This window comes from Lolium perenne, chromosome 3 (genome assembly GCF_019359855.2).
Source record: "Lolium perenne isolate Kyuss_39 chromosome 3, Kyuss_2.0, whole genome shotgun sequence".
NCBI classification, from domain to species: Eukaryota; Viridiplantae; Streptophyta; class Magnoliopsida; order Poales; family Poaceae; genus Lolium; species Lolium perenne.
Genome location: NC_067246.2, coordinates 225,947,152 through 225,973,790, shown reverse-complemented (window position 1 = coordinate 225,973,790; position 26,639 = coordinate 225,947,152). Strand labels below are relative to the sequence as shown.

Sequence of the window (26,639 nt, the reverse complement as noted above, 5' to 3'; positions counted from 1 at the left end):
CAAATCCAATCTCAAGAGTCTCGAATGCGAATAAAGTTTACAACCCTAGTTCTTACAAAGATGAATCTCTCTCTCTCTCTATGTGGTGATGATGATGGTGGAATGAAGGATCTTGAGGAGGAAGATCGCGAACTTCGAGGGATGAGTTCTTCTTCTTCGAATCTTTTCTTCTCTGTTAGTGGACGAATTGTGGAGGATGTGATTTTTTTCGTCGTTGCTTTCACAGAAGTTGTTCCTTTTTAAGAGTCGAAGTGGCGCCGGGTGGTACGGTCGGGATGACCATACCAGTACATGTTAAAGCAGTTGTTGCCTTGAACAAAAATCTTCTCAATTAAGGACTTGCTTGATTTCCTCCAAGTCTTCATTTATAGCTTGATTTCGTTCCCAAATTGACTATTTCATGAAAGTATCATGAAATTATAAGGAAATGCAAGGTTCATGGTATTTGGCACTTTGCATGTTTGTTGGAAAGCAAAAACAAACGAATCCAAATATGTCAATTTTAGGAGCTACCGGAAACCGATCCAACCCACACAAAAAACACCCATTTTCTTAGCTCATTATAACCGCACAAGCCCTCCGTGGGCAACCAAACATGTCCTTAAGCGTTCCTCTAGGGCTAGCGTTCGGCAAGCTCTGAGGCGTGTGATGCATGCCTAAGCATCCACATAGGAAACTAACCATTCAATTTTTTTTGGCCCGGTGGGATCTGTTCAGAATTTTATGGGCAACCAAGCATGCCTTCAATTTTCCCACTATATGTGTGCATATGCGTGACCATAAATAAGGCTAGGGGATTGTTTGGTTGCCACACCAATGTTTTCCTACTCATACAAGATAGCCGTGCTTCGTGTTTGGTCAATTATCCACTTCTGATATGAGTCCGCCTGGATCCTTTCCATATCGTGATTCGATATAATCCGCATTCAAAATTGCATCTGACCATTATCTGCTCCGATCTGAATACTCTACAAAAATATGGTAATGGACATGGAAATAACAATATCCGATTCGACTCGATCCGTTTACATCCCTATCGGTGGAGGACCTGATCTAAATTCTCGTTTTTTAGGGACTCCATTTGTTTTGGACCTCTAGTGTGCAAATTATTAATTTGTATTGGACCTCGTGCGCAAATGTGCAGCTCACCGCAAAAGCGGGTTACACAAGAACAAGAATCCATTAAGGCCAATCTAATATTCACGGCCCAAAACATCGGCCCGCCGATGAGAAGTCTCCTCCTCTTACCCCGTCGACCCAGCGCACGAAGGGTTAACTGCACATTTGCACAGCAGCGGTTTCTCTCTCTCAAAAAAAAGGTTACACAGCGGAGGTTATCGGCGTCAACCGGCGGCGGCCGCCGGGCATCAGCATGGACGAGAAGACGCAGAAGAAAGTGGAGGCGGCGGTCCTGGAGATTCTCCGCGGCTCCGATATGGCGTCCCTCACGGAGTACAAGGTCCGGAGCGCCGCCGCCGACCGCCTCGGCATCGACCTCTCCCTCCCCGACCGGAAGCTCTTCGTGCGACGCCTGGTGGAGGACTACCTCCAGTCCCTCGCCGATGAAGACGAGAAAAAGCAGCAGGGCGGCTCCGGCGAGGAGGGGGATCCCAAGAAAGAGCACCGCCAGGAGGAAGAGCAGAAAGAGGAGAAGGGACAGGAAAAGGTCGAGGAAGATGAAGAGGAAGAGGAGGAGGAGAAGAAAGTAGTTGTAGGGAAGGAGTTGGACGACAACGGAGACCTCATCCTCTGCCGCGTGAGTTCAACTTTTTTCTAGCCCGCCTAAATAAGGGTAAGGTTCTGCTAGGTTTTTACGGTGCGATGTGTTTGCGTTTGCAGCTGTCGTCCAACAGGAGGGTGACGCTCTCAGATTTCAAGGGCATGACGCTGGTGTCCATCCGCGAGTACTACCTGAAGGACGGCAAGGAGATGCCCTCCTCCAAAGGTACTGCAAATCTTGCAATCTTTCTTGAGCCCAAGCATTGGATTTCTGATCCAATGCTAGATTTGATTATTTTGCTTGTTCAGTAAGAATGGAGTTTCGTCTTAGTATGTTCACAGTTATGAAAAACTCACTAGTTGTGGCAACCTCACTGCATCGTCAATTCGGTTCAGCCCTTGCAGGAAAGAGTATATCGGTTGCCTGAAATCCACAACATCCAATTATGTCAAAACTGAGACAGTCTGGTGCCATTTTGCCATGCTCGTTTCTTCCTTAAGCTGTTGCATTCCACTTGCAAATGGTGGAGAGTAATGCAAATATTGAGTTTTGCACATCTATAAGCTATTGCATAGTTACGTCAGAAAACAAATTCTTGCATATCATTCATGTTGTAGTAGGATGTGGAATCTGCTCGAACTAAAGCTTTGTGCAAAAGTCCCCATGTAAAGTATGGTCTTAGTGATATCGCTCTTGATTGAAACCAACTTCCCTGTTATCATTTTTCCTGTGGCTATTATTGCTTCGCCATAAACTTTGATCTTGTCTTGATGCAACTATGTAGCGATGCTCAGTTAACCACTGCTCACTGCTAGATTATGATTAGGGTGCCTTTTCTTCTTCTATGGCTGCTGCCCTACTAGTAGTTTATCTGCTGTGAATCAACTTATGAAAATGGTTTAAATTCTGCACAACATACTAGTATTCAGAAGGTATCAATAATATAGTAGGTTCATTTGTCTGCGCAGAATCAACTTAATAAAAATGGTCAGCAAAATTAATATATTAGTATTCAGAAGGTATCATTGAACACTTAAACTCAGCACATCATACTTGACTGATATTCAGAAGGTATCTCCCAACTTTATGAACCTGTTCTATGATCTTACCTCTTCTTAGGTTGAACAAACCAGTGGATAATGGTTTCCTTTGTCATGTTGCTCCTGGCATTCCTTCATATATTATCCATTGTCCGGAGCAGTTGGTGTGTTTTACTTAGCATTTCAGTCTCATTGATGTGATACTCAAGAACAAGCAACAATCAATCCATTACAATCTTTTACTGTATAGTTAGTGAGGGAGTCAGATCCTGGTGAATGTTTCACATGAGACAGCCTCCTATTCCATAATAATACCTTTTATTATTTAATTTAAGGTCAAATCGGTTGTTGCTTTCAGTTCTTAATTTTCATATTTGAGTTTGATACTTCCAACATATGTATCATCTTCATTGGCATTATGTACGTGGTGCTGAATATTTTGAATTCTGTAGCTGCTGCTTTCTGCTGTGTTGTTTTGTGTTCCATTTTACACCCCATTTCTTATGCTGACATGTGCTCCTTAAATGAAGGGATAAGTATGACGGTTGAGCAGTGGGAAGCATTTCATAATTCTGTACCTGCAATAGAAGATGCCATTAAAGACCTTGGAGGATCAGACTGAGAGCACCAAATCTCTGAAGCTTCTCCTTTAGTCAGGATGTCCATGGGTGTTGGGTGCTAGTGATCCATGGAGCTACTAGAGTTCCTGTGGACATCTTCGAAGCTTGTCTCCCTTAGTTAAGGTTCCTACTGATGCGTGCTGAGTAGTCAGTTTGGGTGTGTCTGTTAACGTTATCCGCCCGTATGATGGACCGAAGTTTCGTTAAGCTACCATGTGACCCGTGTTTGATTAATCGTATGGAGAGAGTAGGACAACTGCTGAAAGCTGTCGTTTTCGGCTGAAGTAAAATCAGGGATCGTCATGTGCACACATCTAGATCATCGACAGTTCGAATTTCCGATTGTGATGCTGCTACCGCTACCTACAAGAAGAGGCTTGACAGTGTGTACCGGCCTAAGCTTGTTCACACTAACCAGGACTAGAATTATCTATCCTACAAGACAGTAGTAGGCAACTGAGCTTTGTGGACTAGGCTCTGGTTGCTGCGCTGGTAGGCGACTGAACTATCTGCGCTCCTTAATAGCATAATAATATTGTAAAATAAGTTATACAGAGCCAAAGTTAAACTGAACAAGTTAAACGCTTTCCAATGTTTGCATACTTTCATGCGCTGGATCTCCATCAGATTGACGCACGGAGGCCACATCGTCTCCCGTGATTAAAATTGATCACTGGTGGATCGTCTTATCCGTAGCGTCTGTTATAAACTTCAAATTGTCATTACTTGAAGGTCATACAGGATCCTGCTAGTTTATTTCACTCGAACAAAGGACGTTCTGTCCGAAGGCAGGATCAGCAGGATCTACTCCCTGATCATCCCAATGTTATTTTTGCATGGAAGAGGACAAGCTTGCAGGGTCTTTTGATATTATTACCAGCCCCGAGCTGCTGGATTTTAGTGTCCTGGCTCTACTTAATTAAAAGATGCATCTTTGTATCTGAAATCTGATGCTGATAAGAAGGAATCTCGATCTACATGCCTAATATATTTGAGCTCTAGAGAGGGGCAGAGCAGGTGATCAAAAGCCTTTTCTTTTCCTTTAACAAAGCTGATCAGAAGCCCTCATGTTTCACGACTCCCTCAGTCCTGAAGCCAGGACAAAAGGACAGGTAGAACTTAATTTCAGGGTTGCAGTGAATTAGATAGACTTCAGCTGCTTGATTTGAACGGCCCCCTTGACCACCAGGATTAATGCTCCAAGAAGCAAGCACAACAAACAAAAGACCATCAATTAGTTGTGTACGATCTATAGGAATTGTGATCTCAAGCTACTTTAGCTAATTGGTCAATTCCCTAGGATGAATTGTGTCATTTTTCCTGCTTGTAAGGATCGAATTAACAATTTATAAAAATTTAACACTACAAGGTCTCCAGATACTACCTCCATCCCAAAGCTTAAGTTTTTTTTTTTGATATTTTGTAGATACCATATGAAAATAATTCCATTATCTATCTAATGATATTGATTATGTATTTTGGATGCTAATGTTTTTTGGTAAAAACTTGGTCGAATTTGACATAGTTTGACTTTCTAAAAACAATACAAATCTTAAGCTTTAGGATGAAGGTAGTACTATATTGTTGTCGGGCCTTGTGGCTCGTTTGCAATTAATTTGTTGTTGGAAGGATCATCATGGTCAACAGACAGCAGAGCTCTCTTCTCAGCCAAAACAGACTGCAGTTTACACATATATCCGCACAGGCACAAACGAAGACTAGAAACGAGGTAGCAGATTAGTTTGGCAACAAAAAAATCTAAAACTGAAACATGGCAATGCCATAGTATTTTAGTATCGAGCAAAACAATACTTTAGTTTTTCTCCTTTCTCAGTTTTAGAAAAAAAAAAGGATCAGAATTCTTTATTCAATACTTTAAAAAACATAGTTCCGGAAATACTTCAGTTTTAAAACCACAATATTTATTTGATCCAAACACCTCAAAGTATTTAATACTTTAATATTTGTAGAAACTGAAGTATTCCGTGAATACTTCAAAAATAGTTTGATGCCAAATGGGGCAATTAGTTATCTCATTTCTTTCTTCTCCGCGTCCTCTATGAGCTGGGTCCAATTATATAAAAGAAGATGCATGCATTTTACATGCGCATACACTCACCTGGTCATCCATACGAAAGAATTCACACACATAACCTCTATGAGTACCTTAGAAAGATTGAGCCGGTGGGCTAGGTCTTGAGATTGATGAAACCACCCCACGTGTCTTAGTATTTAATACTTTAATATTTGTAGAAACTGAGTATTCCATGAATACTTAAAAAATAGTTTGATGCCAAATGGGGCAATTAGTTATCTCATTTCTTTTTTCTACGCGTCCTCTATGAGCCGGTGCCCAAGATGTTTCTCATGATTTCTTTTTTCCACACAAATGGGCGATGCGCTCTTATGACATGATAGAATTACCTTTGCCATAGGAACAGCGGTATATGAAAAGAACAAATAACTAATTGTTTCGTACCACCAACACAACACATTCTTTCACGCTCACCTAGGACCATGCCTTGCTGCTGAATTACTATGATTTTCGGAAGAGGGGTGGCAATGTTCTATCGCATTGATGGTACCTTGTCTTGCTCTATGACATGTGGGCCTCGTGTATGGCGGATCCACACCTCGGTGCCACGGCAAGGCACCACAATGGTAGAGGATTATTTTCCCCTTTTGACCACATCATCAGAGATATAAATAAACATTGTTATCGATTTTTTTCTCCCTAAAACAGTAACCTTTTTTGCGAATAAAACAGTAACCTTTCAGTCCTGGACCCCGAGTGAATCCATGATGCAGTGCAGGCTCTGGGCGACTTGAATTATGAAAAGGGAAGTGCTGGGCGTCCCCCGGGGGATCTGATTTCCCAGCCCCCGGGTCCCCAGCCGTCGGATCAACCATCTTGGACGGTTGGATCTGCTTTTACTAGATGCAGCAAAAAAACACCTCCCGGCAGCAAAAAATAACCCGCTTTTGCTACATTGTAGCAAAAAATGGTTCAAGCACGAAATCAAATAAAAAGGCTGAGCTCGCCGGAGACTCGCCGGAGACCTCGTCGGAGAGCTCGTAGCAAAAATATTAGGCTATTGTAGAAAAAAACAGATATCGTCGGAGACATCGACGGGAAAGTCACCGGAGACATCGCTGGAGACCCCGTATCAAACATATTGTATAATTGTAGCAAAACCACAGAAAAGTTGTAGCAAAAAAAAACTAATTCAGCAAAACTTTCCGCCCAAGACAACAACACCTGACACCTAATATAGCAAAATACGACCTCCGCTGGCAGCAAAACCCGGCTTCCACCAGTAGCAACGTCGGAGGCCTAAGATAGGTAGCAAAGCAGGCCTCCTCACTGCTCTGCCTCCATGGGTGCACACAGGCGTCGCTCCACCGTCGGCCACGGTCGACGCCGGGAAACCCGACGCGGTGTCATCGATGCTGTTGCTTGCAGCAATGCCCATCATACATGGTAGCAACACTGATGTACCTTTGTAGCAGCGTCGATATGTGTCGGTAGCAACACCGGCACCACCGCTGCCGGCACCACCGCTAGCTTCATGTAGCAAGGTCGCCGCCCCTTGTAGAAAGGTTGGTTTCTCTTTGTAGCAAGGCTGGCTAGCCATCGCAGAGCAGGGGCATCGACGAGCTGGCTGCAAGGAAAAGGAGGCGCAGGGGCAGGGGCGACGCAGGACCCGTGCACGCGAGACGAAGATGTACGGGGACGGGCAAAGGCGGGCCCCTTGTGCCGGAGTTAGCCTTGCGCGTGACGCTGGCCGGCGAGGCCGGTGGCGCTCGGGACGCAGCGGCGGCGCGGGTCGGAAGCGCGGGGACTAGAGGAAGGAGCAAGCGGCCAGAGCGGAATCGGGGCGGCGCCGAATGGAGATGCTGGAGGACGTGCGGCGGGGAAACAACACCGTCCATAGCGGCAGTCTGGAGGAGGCAGGGCTCGAGGGAGCTGCGTGGACGTGCGGGCGACAGTGACACGATCGGAGAGGAGATCGAGCGCATCGAGGAAAGAGATGAGCGCCTCGCGCGGGCTCTGATTGGGGAAAGGAACGAAGGGAGAGAGAGGATCTGGTGGGAGGACTAACTCGCAAAAAAGAAAAAGTGAAGGGGTCAAGAGAAAACGTGCTGGCCCTAGGGACAGGGAGTGCGCTAGGGATACGCGCGTCCGCACGATGGAGCAGATCGCACGGTCACACACCAGGAGGTTGCAAGCGCGTGAGGCCTCGAGGGAATCCAATCATTTTTCTTACGAAAATGCTACACTTACGGAAGCAACTTACGGGATAAAATCTACGGGATGAGGTGCATTTTAGGATCGTGGATTTCTTGCTGATCTCCACATCAGCACGTAAGTTGTTTTCGTAGGAAAAATCCCGTAGATGTAGGAATTAATAGCTGGATCAAGCGTGACGCGCGTCGGACCACGGACGAGTCCGCGGAAAGGCGAATGGGAGACGAGACGAGCCAGTCGGGTGGCAGCACATCGATCAAATCGCAACAATGCTACATCTACGGGATTTCATCTACGGAATCATGCCTACGGGGTTCCGTGGAAGAAAGACATGGGGTCATGGCCCTGAAATCACGGCATGTTGATATTGGAAACCAACCAGGTCGAGCTGAACTGAAAGGGCCGCTGTTTAAGGCTGTGTTGGCACGTCTGCGGGGGCGCGCGCGCGTGCCCTGCAGCTGACACACAACCAATGCGGCATGCGGGACGGACCGCCGGTTCCTGTCGATCTCCATCGTCCGTGCGACGCAGGGCCCGACCGGCCGGTCGCGCCTGTCACGCGCACATTCGCCCTGCGCCGGACGAGACGGGCAGCCAAAGCGAGGACCTGGTCGGCACGCACCGCACCGCGTCTTCACGTGCCACCGCACGCATGTCGCTTGCGAAAACTTCTCTTGCGGCGCGCGCGCGCGACCAGGGAACTCTCCGGTCTCCGGCCTGACGTTTTCGCGGGAGCGAGACGTCGACGACGACCCGACGACGAAAGCTTTCAGATCACCTTGCCTTGCATGTGTACGTACGACCTGAAACGGAGAGATCGAGTGCGTACGTACGTTGCAGTCGGTCAAAGTAAACCGCACGCGTGACTTGACGCGCCTAGCTAGTGGGCAGGAATTCAAAGGCCTTCTTCCACGAAAATATATGCAGCCGCTGACAAAATTCCACGGCTCCTTCCAAGAAAATTAACCCAAGGCTGAGAAACTGCTATAGTATGTCCGACAGGAAGGCGTCGACAAAGAACGATCATGACTCCGACCAGCAGGATCTTGGCTTTTCCCCTGATGCTCGAGGCAGGGAAGAACGATCAGGACTATGATTTCTTCTTTGATAAAGGAAATATATTAATATTAATTATATTCAGCCTCTGCAACAATGCAGTATCCTATTAGCAATACAGATGCACACAACCAAAAAGAAAAGTGACGCCTATTCCTTGTAACAGCGGACCAAACACTACCAAGACAACACCAGAAATCCATCATCTCCAAAAGTGATGCCTCCAAAAAGAGTCGTCGTCCTGATCAACGATCATAGGTTTTCACCCAAGAGAAAATCCGCACTCACAAAATAATGCCTTCAACAAGGTCATTGCCAGACACAACCAATTAAGGCCAGACCTTGGGTTTTTACCCTGCAAGTTTAGACATTGAATTTCTCTTGTGATGTTGCCCCCACTTGCCAATGCCATTGCTCGAAGTCACAAATCACCAAGCCAGAATCTCGTCACCACCAGGTAGACAAACCTCCATTGTTAGCCCTCAGTTCCTAGCTTCACTGTCATTCTCCGCGTCTGACTCCATATGGAACTAAGACATGTCCCACGACGGCAACAGACCAAACATGGTTGAGCGCGATGAAACCCATCCACTCCGGTAAACTCCAGGCATGTCGTCCATTTGGAATTCATCGGCATAGGCATCCAGAACTCGGCAGATCGTTCAAGATCAATGAACACACGTGTCAGGATAAATTGCATGAGTACCAGGTCTAGCATGTGCCTCAAGTATAAATAGAAACCTAAACTCACGTCCACGAGGATTTGAACTCAGGTGCTTGCTTTGTACATCTACTCTCCCAACCAGTTGAGATAGGCTCACTTCTCAATGAGAACCATGATGACGATTCCAATTAGGAAGGCGGTACCTCCGAGTGTCGCCATCGTCAGAAAAAATCGAGGATTATACCATGGTCCGGCTATCGTCCCAAAGTCTAGCTGACCTGAGGAGATGAGCCCAACAATGCCCAAACCACTATCGAGAGACAAGTTATAACACATCATCGGAGCAGGGGAGGCGTCGACGACTACCCACCAAGATCACCATCAAATGGGAGTGGAGCTGGATGGTGGGGATCCAGGCCGGCACCGCCATGGTGCCCACGAACCGACATTGGCGTCCATCACCGCACCAGATCCATAGGTCACACCATATAGGCCGCAAGTAGGCCCAACATTTCCCCCTTTCCTTCTCTCCCCCTGCTACAAGTTCTCTGGTCTCCTCTTCCGTCCCGCCGGGCCGATCCAAGGCCGCTCCACCGGATTAGCCGGCTGGAGTTGGTTGAGGTGGTGCGCCGGAGTAGCTAGGGCTATCTTAGGTGTAGTTTCTTCCAGTTTTTCGGTTTACCCTTGTGGATTTGGCGTTATGCCCGTAGGGAGGAGGTGGCGGTGGAGTTGGAGCTGCTCTCTGCTGCCGGCAGCAGCTGCTGCTTCTCGTGGTGCTCTAGTGGTCGGAGCCGGAGACGAGCGACGTTAGAGCACCGGCATACTCAACAATAAAGCTCATCTGCTACTCTCTAGATCTTAGCATATTCATCCCTGGTTCTCCTCTGTGTGGCCACCGTGGTAGTGGAGATGTGGAGGGGCTTCCAGATGAAGATCCTCTTGTTGGATCTGGGAAGTGGCGTCCTGGAGCAAATCTTCGTCGCGTGCAACACGCGGTGATGATCTTCCTTGCCGCGATCCCCGGCCATGATGGTGGCCCTGCATCCTCAACCTCCATGGCGGAGGCCCTGAAGACCAACTGCTGGAGCTCGACGCCGGCGGAAGGACAAGTGGTCCGTCCCCGTCTTTCCAACGGTAGCCAGGGGTTGGATCTCGCCGGAGATGAGCGTTCGAGCTCCATGCGCTCGAAACTCGGCGGCAACGCCTTGAGTTCGCCGGCGTTCTGTGGCAGAGGCACCAGTGTCCTTGATTGCTTTTTATATTTCTCTTCCAGGGTGTTGTTTGCAAAGTGGAGGGCCCCTTCTTCAAATGTTAGGTTGCTCAAGGCAGTAGATGTTAAGGGGCTTTTCTGCAATTTGTACCTGCCACTTGGTTCTATATAAGTGCTCCACCGGGGTCTTTTTACCCCACTATTGTTCAAAAAAAAAAAGGCTGGAAGTGGGTTGAAGCTCAAGGCTGCAGTAGCAGGGGCGCCTTCGTTGCATGAAGGCCATGCCTCCTCAGACATCGTCGATCTGGGCTCACCACCGGGACACTGCAGCCACACGCCGACGCTGCAGAGAAACTCTATGCCGTCGCACTAGGGAGAGGTCCCCGCTGCCGCTATCCGTGACCTTGATGACGGTGGAGAGAGGGGGCTAGAGATTGGAGGGTAGTGCGCCAGCCCATAGGTGTCTGCTCGAGCGACCTACAATTTTTGCCCTCTCCTACACGGTCAAAATAGAAGTTTTTTGGACCATAAATTATGTTGTAATTCCTTTGATTTACGGTGACGAGTTCCCTATCTGAAAACAAAACCAACATCAGGCTAGAGACTACGTACAGATTTCGCTCAACTCTTCTCACTCACCTGGTAACCTGGTACAGTACGTACCAAATGAGGAAACGAGTTTCACTTTACCCTTTTTGCTGCGTACCACGCCACGTGGCATGCAGTCACGAGGAGCAGGCTAACCTAAACGGCACTAACGGTTGACAGTTGTTCGTACAACGCCACAGTCACGAGTAGTGTCAACTGCACACTCACGGGGACGGGGTGGTGCTCATCATCATCCCACGCGACATCGCCGCGAGCACGGTCTCGGCAGCGAGCCGCCCGGGCCCCGCCGACCGGACCACGAGCGTGTGCGTGACGGCGCCGTCCGCCACCGCCATGTCCGACGCCACGACGCTCAGCTGCGGAGAGCAGTCGGCGACGGCGCTGAAGGCGCCGGAGACGGGGTGCGACTCCAGCGGGGTGGTCACCCGCAGCACCACCTCGTCGTCCCGCTGCATTGCCTGCTGCACCTCCACGGCCGGCCGCTCCGGCGTGCCGCCCCTGAGCTGGAGACGGGCCTCCAGCTCCTGGATGTACGCGATGGCGTCGCTCAGCAGAGACGCCTTGTCCATCTTGGTGATCCTAGGCACGACCGCCCGCAGCGCGTAGAAGCGCTGGTTCAGCTTCTCCCGCCGCTGCCGCTCCGCCTCCACGTGGTTCAGCGGCTCCTCGCGCCCGTTGGCCGGCTTGCGCCCCCGCTTCCGCGGAAGCCGACGCTCGTCCCCGCCCGCCTGCTTCTTCTGCCCGACGGCCGGCTTGGGAGGCTCCGCAGGTTTCGCTTTGACGGCCACCTGCTTCTTGGCCGGCTGCGTCACGCCGAGCCGCAGCGCCCAGGCGGCCTCGCTTCCCGCGGTTAGTACGGGCGGCATTTGGAGGTCCTTCCCGAAGATCCTCGCGTGGTCGTCCGGCGAGGCGGGCTCGGCGCGGAAGGCGGACTGGATGGCGCGCAGGACCTCGGGGCTCTCGCGGATGGCCGCGACGGAGCCGAGCTCGAGGACGCCGCCCTCGCACGGGAGGAAGACCACGGTGCGGAGGCCGGCGGACTGGGCGAGGGAGGCGCGGACGTGCCAGCCGGGCGCGGCCAAGCGGGGGTCCACGGCGGCCCAGGCGTGCCGGCCGGTGGCCAGCGCGCGGCCCGGCCCGCCGGCGCCGCCGGCGAAGGAGAAGTACATGGACGCGAGGAAGTACATCTCGGCGCCGGTGACGCGGTCCAGCCGCAGCGCGTAGTCCTCGTCCCCGTCCCCGCCGCCGTACAGCGCGTGCAGCCGCAGCAGGACGCGCTTGCGCGCCAGGCTCCGCTCCGCCGCGCCGGGTTCCTGGTCGTCGTCGTGCCCGTGCGGGGTGGCGTCGCGGCAGTGCCCGTCGCCCCAGCCGAGCACGGGACGGGCGGCGGCGCGGGACTCCTGCCAGTAGATGCCGTAGGTCCAGGCTCCGGACCCCCGCTCGACGAGGTCGTGCAGGCGCGCCTGGAGCTCGGCCGAGGAGGAGGAGGAGGAGGCGGGCCCTGCGTCGAGGTGCGGCGGCGTGGTGGCCAGGTGGTGCGCGGCGTCCTGCCCCAGCACGGCCGCGAAGAGCGCCGCGTCCGTGTCCGACCACGACATGCGCGCGGCTTGTCAAAGAAAGAAGCGCGTACGCGCTTGCTTGTGGTAGGATGGTATAGTAGCTATGGTCTCGATCGGTTGGGTGGTTTTCACCAGAGCTTGCGGTTTTATATAGAGAAGAGAGCTCTGGCCGTATAGGAATCGGGAGCAAGATCACGGATTCATGGGAGGTAGTCAGTGAAGAAGTTGATTTGTTGGTCGCGACTGCAAGTGTGCAGTGAACCGATGTGGAGTGGACGCGAGGCCGGAGACCTCGCTAAGAAACGGGGTAGCACCGCGTGGCCGTACATAGGAGAAGGACATACAAGGTACGAGAGCCAGGTCAGGTGGGTTGGGCGCACCGGGACGGTGGCCTTCTTAATTTGGGGCGAGGTGGCAAGGCGCTGCTCGCGGCACGTGAACCATGTTGGCATGGTGCATGCACTGACTAGCGAGTGAAGAGGGTCACCTCGGAACAAGGTCAGCAGTCAGTGTACCGATCTAGTATAAAAGCGAGTTTGGTTGCTCGTGGATTTTTGCTGCAGCTGGTTTGTCTTCGTAGAAGTTTTACGAGGTCATGCCGACCTAAAAGTTATGTTACACGAAATTATATTGGTTTCTAACACGTTGTTTTAACCATCACAATAGAAACTTATGTCCCGTTGTTTGGTTGGGCCTTTTATCCGTTTTGCATATCGGCGGTGTTTGGTTACGAGCCATTCCCGCTTTGTGGTGAGCTTGCGAAAGAGATCAACACTGCATACAAGGTTCTCGATAGAATAGCATTGCTCCCATCTGAATTCCAAATGCTATTGGTCCACGGTAAGAGTAGACCCAACCTGCTTGCAGGGTATTTTCATGTTAATTTGAGTAGTAATTGCTACGTATAGTATATGGAGCCCATAGGAAATTAATTTCTGAGCCCGTGACCCTCATCCTCCCACCTACCTCTCTCTCTCACCGCCCGTCCATGGAGCTACGGGTAGCACACCTTTGGTCGGTCTGCCTGGAGCAGCCTCAACGCGCTCGTCGGCCGCCTCCGCGCCGCCTTCGAGGAGCACGGTGGGAGGCCCGAGGTGTCCGCTCGGTGTGGGATGAGCAGCGGCGGCCGACGGGTCTCGCGCCCGTGCGGGAGGAGCAGCGGCGGTGCCGTCCGTCCGGCCGGGGATGAGCAACAACGGCGCTCGCCTCGCGCCCGTGCGGAAGGAGTAGCAACAGTGGCCTCCGCCCGGCGGGGGGATGAGCAGCGGCGGCCTCCGCCCGGCGGTGGGTTAGCAGCGACGCCGGGAACGCGCTTGGGTGCTGCTTTATCTCCGCGAGGTCCGCGACTCCCAGGCCAAGGCCGGCTGCGTCCCGCTCACCGTACAGCTTCGCCCTGCTGTGTCCCGCTCCATCCAGGGTGCTGTTCTGCTCGAACACTGCGGCCGTCCGTACCTCCGCCGATTCTTTCTAAACGAGATCCTCCTCTCCGACGAGACAACCGGCAATCTCACCGCTCTGAACTCTGGAGGGGCACGTCATCAACATCAACCACATCACCCGCAGAGGCCCCGCCTCCATCCCTCCACATCCCAGCGAGGTCTGCTGCGCGCCTTGAGTCTTCCTGCCGGAGCTCATGACCTGTACACCCGAGTTCTTTTCGAGATCAGCGAGTGGGCCAGCCTTGATTTCTCATGCTGTCGCAGAGCAACCTCGCCGGGATGCCATGTCGAGAGAAATGGAGTGGAGAGAGACCAGAAAGCACCGGCGAACGAGCACCGTTGCCTCCGTCCCTTGTTTAGCTTAGGCCGCCGCCGTACGCAGTAGGCTGCTGGTTCAGAACGAGTTCGTGTGCTGTAGAGAGAGATGGGGTTAGATGCTTTAATTCCTGGTCCCACACGGCTGTATTCATAGTCGTATTTCCCATTTGTTAGAAGACGACATTTGTTGCTGTGGTCCCAATTTCAAAAGCTGATGCCAATGAAAGTTTGCCATCTGCCCGGTTCATATGCCGCCCGGTGCAACGGAGAGTTTTCCATTTCAGACATGGCTAATATAGAGCACATATTCAACAACGTAAACATAGTTATAGCAGTGGATTGGATTGTTGCACCACGAGTCCGCGAGCAACAACTGCTCGTGATGCAACAAAAGTTCATCAACCAAGGAGGTTAGTACATACCTCCTCGTCATACTTAGCTACCACCAAAAATATAAAAACTTGGCATCACTTTTCGCCAAATCTAGGTACTCCCAAAATATACATCATTATCATCATCATCAACACCAGAACGACCACTACAACAAGAATCTAATACTCAGACTCTTCAAAGGTAAATACTTCATCATGAAGCAAGTAAACCATGACATCTTGCAATCAGGGCTCATCGCAAGGTACCTAGTGGTTTGTGCCTTATGCTCCATGAGGTGGCTAGGAGCACGGTGGATCACAGTGGGAGAGATGTGAGCTTGGGGAACACGCACGTCGTAGATCATCTCTGAGTATATATAGTTTAAAATGGGCTTGTTGAGGAGATCTCCCTACCTCGGGTGAGTCTGCAAACGAGAAGATAGTTAGTTCTTCGTCTTGTCATAGCTTACGGTTGAGTGCATGATTGAAAAATTGTTGCATTGATCGAACCATGATGTGGACATAGTAGGTATCATCACCCATCATGATTATTGTTGTCTCTTCCACCCAGCACATATCCTCAAGCATTTTGACCCTGCTCACATGAACCCTCCGTGCTCTCCAGTACCTAAGATGGGTGTAGATCTACTCTGGGGCAACTACATGACTACAATACTTGAGAACGGACTCTGCAACATCCTTTGGGTACTTCATCCTGAATTCGAGGTCCACTCTAACCCCTTTCTTGATGAGGTCACACACAACCTGCCCAGAACGAACATGGACAGTGCAGGTGTCCATGTCATGATGTTATTCTTCGTCACCGGGCAATACTTATCAGGCACCGACCTATACCGAAGCGGCACCACCACCTCCGCCTACAACCCCGAGTTTGTAGAGAGATCTAGCGAGTTTTCCTTGTCGTACAACACAAATAAAAGTACCATGTATAGTACAAGAATAATGATAAGGAAGCAAACTAACAAAATCTTAGAACATAGCACGCATTGTCAGTAGTGTGATAGTAGTACCTAGCCGACATTGTCGGGCCACCTGGATCGACACTACCAAACCGCGTAAGTGGTCCAACTGGCCATTGGGCCAATTGATTGCCCTGGCCTGGTGGTACTACCGACTATGCTTGTCAAGGCTCAACGGGCAGATTCTTTTGGAGCATGTTTAGAAGATAGGCCATACTCCCCAAATGTTGTATCTCTATTCCTCTCTTCTCCATTAATACAAGAGTTTCAATGTTCTGGATCTCTCAACCGACCCTCTTAATTCACCTCGTGCTTGAGGATTTGGTAGAGATGACCTAGATCCACCTTTCCACGAAAAGTAAACTTGAATACCCTTGCAGTCCATTATGGATCTCGTTACTCTTGGGTGCCTTGGTTCTCTAGACGGAAGATGTTGTCCTAGAGCTTGTGCTTGGTGTTGTGAAACTTCGTGGTCGACGTTTAGAGCCTATAATTAAGCTGCATAGATTGACCAACCTTGTTTTAAAGGCTTCGGTTGCCACCTTGAAACCACCACATAGTAGAGTGTGAGTTAATCTTTGTGTACCAGCCAAAAAAAACCTTTGTGGTGTGCTCACCAGAGAACAAGATGAGTCCTTTGTGGTGTTGGTAGTTTTTGTGGAGCCACACCTTAGACGTACTTCCCCATAAAATGAAGGAACCATGGTAATTAAACATTGTGTCTGCGTCTTCCAGTTGTATTATTTTTACCTTTTATTACTTGGTCCCCTTGTATCTTGTTTATCTTGTGTGCTTGCTTGTACCTTGTCATATACTCCCTCTATCCCAAAACTTAAGGCTTATATTTGTTTTTTAGAAAATTAAACTATCTCAAGTTTGATCAAGTTTTTATCAAAAATTATTAAAATGTAAAATACAAAATCAATATCATTATTAGATAGATAATGAAATATATTTTCATATAGTATCTACAAAATATCATAGTTGTTGATAGATTATGTAAAAATTTAGTCAAACTTTACTTGGTTTGACGTTTCAAAAAAAAAAACCTTAAGCTCTGGGATGGACTTAGTAGGATTATTCACCTAGCTACATATCTAGATAATTTATATTCTTGTCAAGTCTAAAATTTTAAGAAGATTTAAAATTTCGTCAGAGCAACCTTTCACGCGCTTAGCTAGTATCAACTGAAAAGTCATTGGCTTATGACACAAATAGCTGAATACAGGTTCATTTCTGCAAAAAAAAGGTAAAATTAAAGTGGTAGTCCTTCAAGCGCTAGCCCCACTTGTGGTGCTTATTTGCAGTTTTCTCCGCAATATGTGACATTGTCAAGCCATACCGTCGAAGCAACCCTTCCCAAAATAGATGACGAGGCAATTCTTTCGTTAGCTCGTGGAAGCTTGCACGGTTGAACCCTTTCCTTATTGCGCACTATATTGAGCAAGTAGGATTAGCGATCAGGTTTGTTGTTTTCTTGTGTTGCTTGATTTTGTCTTAATAATGATTCAAGCTGTCTCTTGTCTCTTGGTTTCGTCAAACTAACATCCGCTTTCCACTCCGTGTCCGCATTGTATTGGCTCCGCATATGCTTCTAACTAATTTCCGGATTTCTGTATCGCAAAAAGAATATGAAAACAAACATGACACCACCTAGTTTCGTCAGTTTAGTTCCGTTACCATCCCTATGTATATATATTTTTAGAAGTTTCCATGGATGAATATTTGTTAGAAGTTTCTTCTGATGACTCGTACGGTGTCTTTTGATGTCCTATTCCGGCTGATTCCTAACCGTCTTCCTCAAGCAACTCGTGACCTAGTTTTGGAACCAATGAGAGCCATCTGCCATGAAACCGCGTAGGTGCTGCGCGTTCGCCTTGCCATTTTGGGTACGACATTCACCGAGTTTCATTTGCGTGCGGTTTGTACGCTCTCCAGCTCTTCTGCCTAAGGGCATTTCCAGCGGGCCGACGCATTTCGGACGTACGAAATATCTGTTTGCGTTGGCCCGTGGACGCGATGTGGCCCAGGGCGATCGTTTACGTCTTGGGTACCTCCAGCGGTGCCGACGTATTTTTTGACCGGGGACAGCGTCAAGCTCGCTAATGGCGTTTTACGTCCCGTCGAGGACTGCCGCCGGCGATTAACTATTCCCGCGCAACGACGATCGTTCCCGCGCTTGCCCAATACATTGGCAAGTTTCGTCGGCGTTTCGCGCGCGCGGGAAACGCCCTGCGCGCCAACGCCGTTTCCCGCCCCGCCGTGGCTATATATGGTGGACACCGGCGGGGGCGACGGACACACCTCAAGCTACCATCCATCCATGGCCGACCACATGAATTGGGAGCACGTTGTTCACATGTGCCGCCAGCTCCACCCGGAGGAGGAGGAGGAGGTAGCCGCCGCCGGCGTTGAGGCCCAGCAGCTGGACCTGGAGGTGGCGGCGGCGGAGGCGGAGGTCGTGGAGGCGGAGGCGGAGGCGGCAGAGCGCGCGGAAGGGCGCCTCGCGGCGACCAGGGCGGAGATCGCCAACGCCATGGCCGAGCTCGCCGATGCCAGGGCCAAGCTCGCGGAGGCGCGGACGGCCATCGCGGCCCCTCCGGCCGACGCCGTCATCCACGACATCACGGACGACGACGTCCCTGTGGTGACCTGGCATACCACTGCATGGTGTAGTATGCAAGTCTGATATAACACCAATGAAACACCGTTCCACTAGTATTATATCGCTCAGAGTGGTACAACAGAAACATATGCGGGTCCAAGGTATGTCTATAGAATTAGATACGTACTCATTACATAAGATCAGCACAGCCTCCTACATTACAATGTGGTAAATCTGCAAATAAACTCCAGAAGAACGACTCGTAGTCTAGTCTTATCACGGACTCTATTTGTAGAGTATATAACTAGCTACAGAGGCTATGAATAGATTCTAGCTAAATAGGAGCTAGGTTTAGGAAGCTAGTTCCCTTCTATGGTTAAACTAGGGTTTCTCCTTGTTGGATGGGTATCTGACTCCTCTGATCGGGTCCTGTCTCTTGAAGTAGTTGTTGACTCCTTGGTCTTCAAGTTGCACTGTAGATCCTCCTTCGATGCCTCCATATCTAAGCACGGGATTTAAGAGTGGGATGAGTACGAGCGTACTCAACAAGTTCATTATAGGAAAGAGGTGTTTAATGCACTAGCTACAGCATTAGACCAGAAAGTCTAATACCAATGCAAGTTTTCATAACCATTTCTTCAAAAGGTTGCGTTTATTCAGAAGAACTATGTCCGTCAGCCTTCACCGGTTTACTAGAACTTCATGGAGCTCCTTTCCGGCCGCGTTCGCAGTTCCATATCCCGGAACAGGGAGTGACAGGTCACGGTTCTTTACACTCTGCAGAGGGGTGTTGCTTTACCCATAAGAGATCTTAACCTTGTTGCCAACCGAGCTGCAGGCTCGTCCACACTTCCTTTGGTGTGAGGCCAGGAGTAAGGTCATAGCCAATCATATTCCTCCGCTACCTCGCACACCCACCCTTTGTTGCATGCCCCGACCCTGGGTCCACGCCGGTCCCATTATTCCTGTAGATTTCAAGGTGGACCCCGACCACGACGACAGTGTTGGGATCTACCATACACTCCTACGCCGATAGCTGCAACCCATCATAGACCGCATTACCGTGGGGAATTAGAGTGGGATCCCCACCCTCCGGTTGTTCCGCAAGACACAACTGCTACGGCAAGCAATGCTTTACCGTGGGGAATTAGAGTGGGATCCCCACCCTCCGGTTGTTCCGCCAGATACAACTGCTACGGTAAGTGCATCCGTTGATGTACAAGAGGTGGAAATACGATTGACTAGTCCGTCCCATTCCAGATCTTATGGTTAACACGGGTATTACGGCACAAGAATCACTGGCGACATTTGTTATTTAATCCTAGATGGATATAAACCCTTGCAATGGAACCTCCACCATATCAACACAATCCATGGTTCCATTGCCCACCACATAGTCATATTCATAGTTATGAAAGTAGTGGTTTTGGTTTTTATGCAATAGTGATAACCATAGTACTTTGCAAGTAATTTGATAGGAATACTCAAATGACATGAGCAAGTGATGAACTTGCCTTTCTTGACTGCAAGATTATGCAGACAAGGTCTTCGATACGCAATAACTCCAAATTCTGAAATAGCATCATCGTCCAGTAAGGACGATGTTTAAAAGATTGGCAAGGATGCAATAATGCATAAGTATGAGATGCAATCGCTCTAAGCGTGATCTAACCCCGATGATTTAGGATTAGTGAGTTGAAATGATTTGTTTTAGGGTGTGTTACACTTTTAGAGTGATTCAAAGATTCACAAACAAGGTTCTTATTAAGAATTGGTTGCTTGTTATCATAAACAGGTGCTGTAATAAATAATAATAACAATAATAGCACATAACAATAACATTTGGTATAATCTTAACATGTAATGAATAGTGGTTGGTTTTAGCACTATGTGGCATGGTTAATGATTAATTATCATATACTTCAAAAGAATAACTTTTGAAGAACATGTTCTTTGATAAAGAACAAGTATGATAATTAGATTGGGTTTCTATGGTTGACTATGGTTTCAGGTAGTTGCTGGAGTAAATATTAGATGGATCCAAACAAGGTTGGATTCATCAATACCAGGTGGAGTTATGCCTAGGCATCCTAAGCAATTAATTATACATGGGTGCTATCAAGGTTGATGCTACTTTGCTGGTGATAGATGGCTATTGTCTATAGGTTCTATTAGGTAGGTTTGATGATGATTCTTTATTTACTTCAAAAGAATAACTTTTGAAGAACATACTTCTTAAATAATAAGAAGCATATCAATTAGGATTGAGATTGTCTAGGGTTTGTTATTTGGTCCACTAAGTAAGGAATGATTGACTCCTAAATAGAATGGTTGATATGTATCCAACACTAGTAGGTTTTAGTGGAGTAGGGTATGTAAGGTAATCATCAATCATGGTTACTATGAGGGTTCATCACAATGGTGTGATGCTAAATAGGGATAAATAAGGATGATTGTTTTGGTACTAGGATCTAGGGTTTACACTTGGTTAACCCTACTCGATCAACTAGGTTTAGTGATATGCATACATGGAATACTAAATTGCTAGTGATAGGGTTCTACATTTTATGTAGACAAAGGTATGTCTTTTAGTTGCTAAGGGTGGCTCTATGATTTGAATTAAGGTACCCAGATCACCTGTCCTAACCCTGGGTTTAGGTTAGAAGAAAATTAGGGTTCACATGTAATAATAGAACTAGGGTTCCTAATTAATTTAGGGTTTTAGGGGTCACATGAAATGATGAGTTCCTGGTTCTAATGAAATTAGGGTTTTCTAAATACCCTAAAGTTCTTGAATTAATAACTTCACTTTAAGGTTGAAGTTATTAATAACTTTGAAATAAATTAATATTGGATTTGGCATTTTATTATTTTCAATGAATTAATAATTAAGGTATTTATTAATCAGGGTTTAAATCCTTCTAATAAGGATTAACAAATCAACAATTAAATAAAATTAGTTTTATTGTTTTCTTTATTTATTTACTGGTTTTTATTTAATTTTAAAAAGTTTTTCCAATATTTGAATTTTAATTGAATTTGGAATTAATAAATAGGGATTTCTATTTTCGTGCCCTCGGGTCCTTAGTTGTGCTCAGTTTTCCCCAGCTCCTTAGTTTTTCCTCAGTTTTACCCAAGCGTTTGTCTGAAACCATCACACGTGATGTAACGGCCGGTTGCCCGACGGTTGACCGTTATCTTCTGACTAGTGGGGCCACGTAGAGCCTGCAAAGACACGTCAGACCATCCATCTTTGTTTGACCGTAAGCATCGCTGTATCCCTGACCAAAACGCGAACGAGTGGGGCTTCGCTATATCAAATGACAAGTGGGGCCATGACGCTGATACAAGGGGCAATACACGGGTAGGATTAGATTTTTAAACGGAGCTCTACAGCGATGGCACGGAGGAGGTGGCATGCGGGGTGCCGAGATGAGATCGACCTCCACAAAGAACTGCATGAGGCGAGACCAGACGCATTAGATAGATATGAACTAGACACGTTTAACCATGCAAAGAAGAGAAGAAATGGTCGACGACATCGACGACCACCTCAAAACTTTGACTGACCGTGTCGGACACGAACGCGAGCAATGTAGAGAAAACTAGTGTCTCTCCTTTCTGGCGTGTATAGGTGTGCTAGGAGAGTGTGGTGGCGAAGGGAAAGACCTCGCAGCGGTCTGTGGCGTCCAGCATAGCGGGTCGGCGTGGCCGTGCCCACAGCGGCGTGCATGCATGTTCGGCATTGGCATCAGCATGTACGTTCGGCATTGGCCTCGGCGGTATCTCTGGTGTGTCAGTGATCGAATGAGGGGACGGGATTGAGGGTGCATCCCGACGTTGACCTAGCAGTGGCGGCGAGCATAGCCATTCTGACCATGCCGATCTCGGCATCGGCATCGTTTGGAGGCTGTGGTGCTCGAATCAAGTTGGGATTTGTTTCTTGTAGGCCAAAATGAATTTGAAACAAGTTTCATGTTGAAGGTTAGGTAACGAAAGTTTGTAACTATCCCAAAATTATACTAGCGCCATGGTGAGGTTCTTTTTGATAGAGCTATACGGTTGGGCAAACTTTTTTGACACTTTTTAGATAGGGTTCCTTGTTGTTACACGTATGGCATCATGTATGAAAAATTTGGGGTAATTTGGAGATGTTCGAAAAAATCACTTTGCTTAAGCGCATGCCGTTTCGTCTCGCTGAAACCAGCTTTTCTAACAAGGTGATTATTTCTACCTTCTCTAAATAACCTCAAATTTCATACAGCTGATCTTCTATACATAGATAGATAGATTGTTTCATTTTTACATTTTTTGAACTTTTTATTTCCCTTTATAATACCCAATTGATTTTCAGGTCAAAACCTCGAAAAACAGCATCATGTATGGCATCATTTTCACCCTAAATTTCAAATTTTCTGAAACTTTCCCTTTTAGATATTCCTTGTTGTTATAGGTATGCCATCATGTATGCCAAACTTTTGTAACAAATTAGGTTTTTTCTGCCTACTCTAAATGACCTCAAAAATCGTACGTGATAGGTTTATCATTCTATACAAAGATAGATGGTTTATGATTTTTTGCGTGAAAAGTAATGGCTACAACAAATTGTTGATGGTTTATCATTTTTTGCGTGAAAAGTAATGGCAACAACAAATCGGTGATGGTTTATCATTTTTTGCGTGAAAAGTAATGGCAACAACAAATCGGTGATGGTTTATCATTTTTTTGCATGAAAAGTAATTGCAACAACAAATCGGTGATGGTTTATCATTTTTTTTTGCGTGAAAAGTAATGGCTACAACAAATTGTTGATGGTTTATGATTTTTTGCGTGAAAAGTAATGGCAACAACAAATCGGTGATGGTTTATCATTTTTTTGCGTGAAAAGTAATGGCAACAACAAATCGGTGATGGTTTATCATTTTTTTTTGCGTGAAAAGTAATGGCTACAACAAATTGTTGATGGTTTATGATTTTTTGCGTGAAAAGTAATGGCTACAACAAATCGGTGATGGTTTATCATTTTTTTGCGTGAAAAGTAATGGCAACAACAAATCGGTGATGGTTTATCATTTTTTGCATGAAAAATAACGCCTAAAAGAGTTTATAATTTTTAGCACGTGAAAAATAATACAGAAAACCGCCCTTCAACATACTTAGAGGGTGGAAGCTAATTAACCGCCAACAGAGAGAGAGAGGGGTTATCCTGCCCGTTCCCTATATCATACGATCAACGGTCGGCGGGCACGATCCGCGTGACATGGGATAGACCAATCAGGGCGATGTTGCACGTCTGCGAGAATTTGTGAAGGGAGAGGGCAAAACTGAGTACTATCAAGAAACCAAGGGCACCTGAGTAGTAAATAGACTAAGGGATTCAAATATGAGATTTAAAAAATGGAAAATGCGTGTTTTGTACAATGAAACCCATCTTGGCCTACCTCAAACTATTTGCAATACCAATATACATCAGTGTGAGAATTGTGGTCTCATTTAGACAAAGTATGATTTGGGGGAAGCTGTTTTGGGAAGGGCTTATTGTGGAAAACCATGCACCTTCATAGCTACTAGGTGATTTGAGAAGAAGTGGCAATTTGTGGTAAAACTTGATTTATCTACGATTTATCTATGATTTGAGAAGTGGCAATTTGTGGTAAAGACTCCATGAGTAAGTGCCACTCTTTTTCGGATTTTTTTGCACATTAAATGACTCATTAATCTAGTTAATCCCATTTGTTGACTCTCTGTTGACCAGCCACTTGAGGGTAAAACTGAGTATATTGCACTAGCCAGTATTAGCACTCGAGGGGAAAATTGAGCACACAAAAAATGCTAGTATAAGACTCGAGGGTATACCTGAGTATATCTAAATTTCCAGGGTTAGACTCGAGGACACGTGCAATTGTTGACGCGTAGACGCGGGTCGCGGTGGAGAAATCTAGACGTGCAATCGTGGACGCGTGTCGCGTTGCAGAAGTCCAAGACGTGCACCTGTGCACGCGTAGGACGCGGGTCGCATTAACCACCCCTCGCCTTTATAGACGCCTCCTCGCACTCTCTCTGTCACTCTCACTCGCTCACGCATCGCCAACTCTCTCACGTCCCATCATCTTCTCCAAAGCAAAAAACCCTCTCCCTCTTCCTCTTCCTCCGCCGGAGAGATGGACAAGGAGAATGCCAATCCCATCGTCGAGGTAGGCTCGAAGCGCGACGCCTCCATCTTCGGCGCCGTCCCCTCTACGAACGTCGCCGCCGCCGCCGTCGCCGGTGCATCGGAGGCTGCTGCCGCCGGTGGCAGTCAGATCCCGGCGGGATGGGACCCCTACGACCCCGTGCCGTACGTCCCGCCCCCGAACCCCTACGACACCTCCCTGGAGGACCCATGGAACGAGGTAACTACGGTTTGCTTCCTTTTTTGTTCCCCATTCCTTTTTGAACCCTATTTTTGCTGGTGTAGATGGATCTGTAGATGGATGAGTATTGGGCTAATATTTGCGCCGATTTTATTCCATTTTGTTTTGATCACTTCTTGATTTCGTTTAAGATTTGGGGTTCGGCTGTTCGGTTAATTTATGCAAGTAATATTGGATCTCAATCAGTTAATTTATGCAAGTAATCATGGGATCTCAATCAGTTATTTTATGCACTAATCAAAAGATATCAACCGTTTAATTTTGCAAATAATCTCGAATGTGTTCAAGTTCAGATCTAGTTCAGATCTAGAATCTGTTTCTTTGCCTATGATGAATGGTTGGGCACAAATTTTTACAGGGAGGGTTCAGCGAACCATTGCTGTGTACAAATCTGTTGTGCATGAGCTTTAGTTCGCTTACACCTTCCCTGTAGATATATAATCATGTCCACTCTAACTGAGGCTGACTCTGTTTTTCTTAACTTTGTTATCATGTACGTTAGTCATCGTTGCAACTCATTCACTAATTTCTGTTTGATATGGATCAGATGTCTGGCAGCGACGTCGGCAGCGACGAGGAGGAGGAGGACGTCAAGACTCGCCAGTCTTTGCGGAGGCTGCAGGTCGGCCAAGACATCTCCTACTTCGCCAAGGAGGTCTCTGTGTGCCCCTTCTGCACCAGGAGACTCGGCGCCACGGACTTCAACTGCCTCGTCACGCATGCTGAGAACATCAGCACCACCTTCCCCAAGGTCGGCACGACGGTGAACGTCCACTCCTTCCGCGCCAAGCACAGGGCGCTCGGCATGCACCTCCGCAGCTTGCAGCGGGTGGAGATCTCCGCCGGGCGCATGCCTCCGCTCAAGCCCAAGGCTCCCAAGGGGAGCAAGAGCAACAAGTGGAGGCAGAGCCAGATGGGGTAGGCGGAGTCCTGGACGTGTCTTCTAGCTGCTGCCTCCTAGTTTGTTGTTGGGATCCCTTTGTTGTTAGCTAGGGATCCCTTGTTGTTATGTTAGTATGATGGTGCTGTGAAGAACCTGTTACTATGTTGGCTGCTGTGTATGCAGCTTATTATCTATCCATATTATCTAGGGATTATATATCCCTAGTCTACTATATTTTGTTGGCCGTACTTAGTTTTCTTGATTTACTTTGACTATGAATTTATCGTACATTATCCTGGAGATTTGCTTCTAGATTTAACTACATACATATGGACCAGAGGGAGTACTAGATTTGCTGCCATATTGGGCAAACAACGAGGGCCAAAAGGCACAAATAATTGAAGAAAGTCAGAAATGCAAGCTTCTCTAGATTTTATACTAATTTGGTGAAAAGGACAGAGAGAAAGAGGGGAAAAAGGTGCACTTAATAATGCCAATTTGGGGCCGAGAGAGACAGAACCCAGCTCCTGCTCACGTGCAACCAAACGCTTCTCGTCCTGTCCCACGCGGTCCCTTTCTACCAGCCCCACGCGACGCGGGCCCACACGACGCGGCCCCACACGTGACAGAACGGTCAACTAAACGGGAATCCTGCCGTCTGAACTGCTTCTGCGGGTTTCAAACAAGGGTTTGGGGAAAACTGAGGAAAAACTAAGGAGCTGGGGAAAACTGAGTACAACTAAGGACCTGAGGGCACGAAAATAGAAATCCCTAATAAATAAAGCTTAAATAACAAGTATTAAATAATTGAATTTTTATTAAAAATAAAAATTCCATATTATATTTTTATTGGATAGATTTTTATTTTCTAAGAATTTTGATAACTCATTTATATTTTTCTGA

At 47.7% G+C, this 26,639-nt stretch overlaps 2 protein-coding genes across 2 annotated transcripts; one reads left to right on the top strand and one right to left on the bottom strand.

Annotated features, from left to right (window-relative positions):
- The first annotated feature begins 1,267 nt into the window (after positions 1–1,267).
- On the top strand, positions 1,268–3,614 carry LOC127343535 (RNA polymerase II transcriptional coactivator KELP). The gene is made up of 3 exons (XM_051369659.2): positions 1,268–1,756; positions 1,840–1,945; positions 3,291–3,614. The coding sequence occupies exons 1-3, from the start codon at positions 1,373–1,375 to the stop codon at positions 3,380–3,382; spliced, it is 582 nt and encodes a 193-aa protein (XP_051225619.1). The 5' UTR covers positions 1,268–1,372; the 3' UTR covers positions 3,383–3,614.
- A 7,516-nt stretch (positions 3,615–11,130) lies between these two features.
- Positions 11,131–12,988, bottom strand: LOC127343534 (transcription factor MTB2-like). The gene has a single exon (XM_051369657.2). The coding sequence runs from the start codon at positions 12,764–12,766 to the stop codon at positions 11,372–11,374; it is 1,395 nt and encodes a 464-aa protein (XP_051225617.1). The 5' UTR covers positions 12,767–12,988; the 3' UTR covers positions 11,131–11,371.
- Between the last annotated feature and the right edge of the window lie 13,651 nt (positions 12,989–26,639).

Excerpts from the sequence above, each read along its gene's own strand:
- LOC127343535 (XM_051369659.2), top strand. The coding sequence starts at position 1,373 with ATGGACGAGAAGACGCAGAAGAAAGTGGAGGCGGCGGTCCTGGAGATT. Across the intron at positions 1,757-1,839 it reads GAGACCTCATCCTCTGCCGC|CTGTCGTCCAACAGGAGGGT; the intron begins GTGAGTTCAACT and ends TTGCGTTTGCAG. Across the intron at positions 1,946-3,290 it reads GGAGATGCCCTCCTCCAAAG|GGATAAGTATGACGGTTGAG; the intron begins GTACTGCAAATC and ends CCTTAAATGAAG.
- LOC127343534 (XM_051369657.2), bottom strand. The coding sequence starts at position 12,766 with ATGTCGTGGTCGGACACGGACGCGGCGCTCTTCGCGGCCGTGCTGGGG.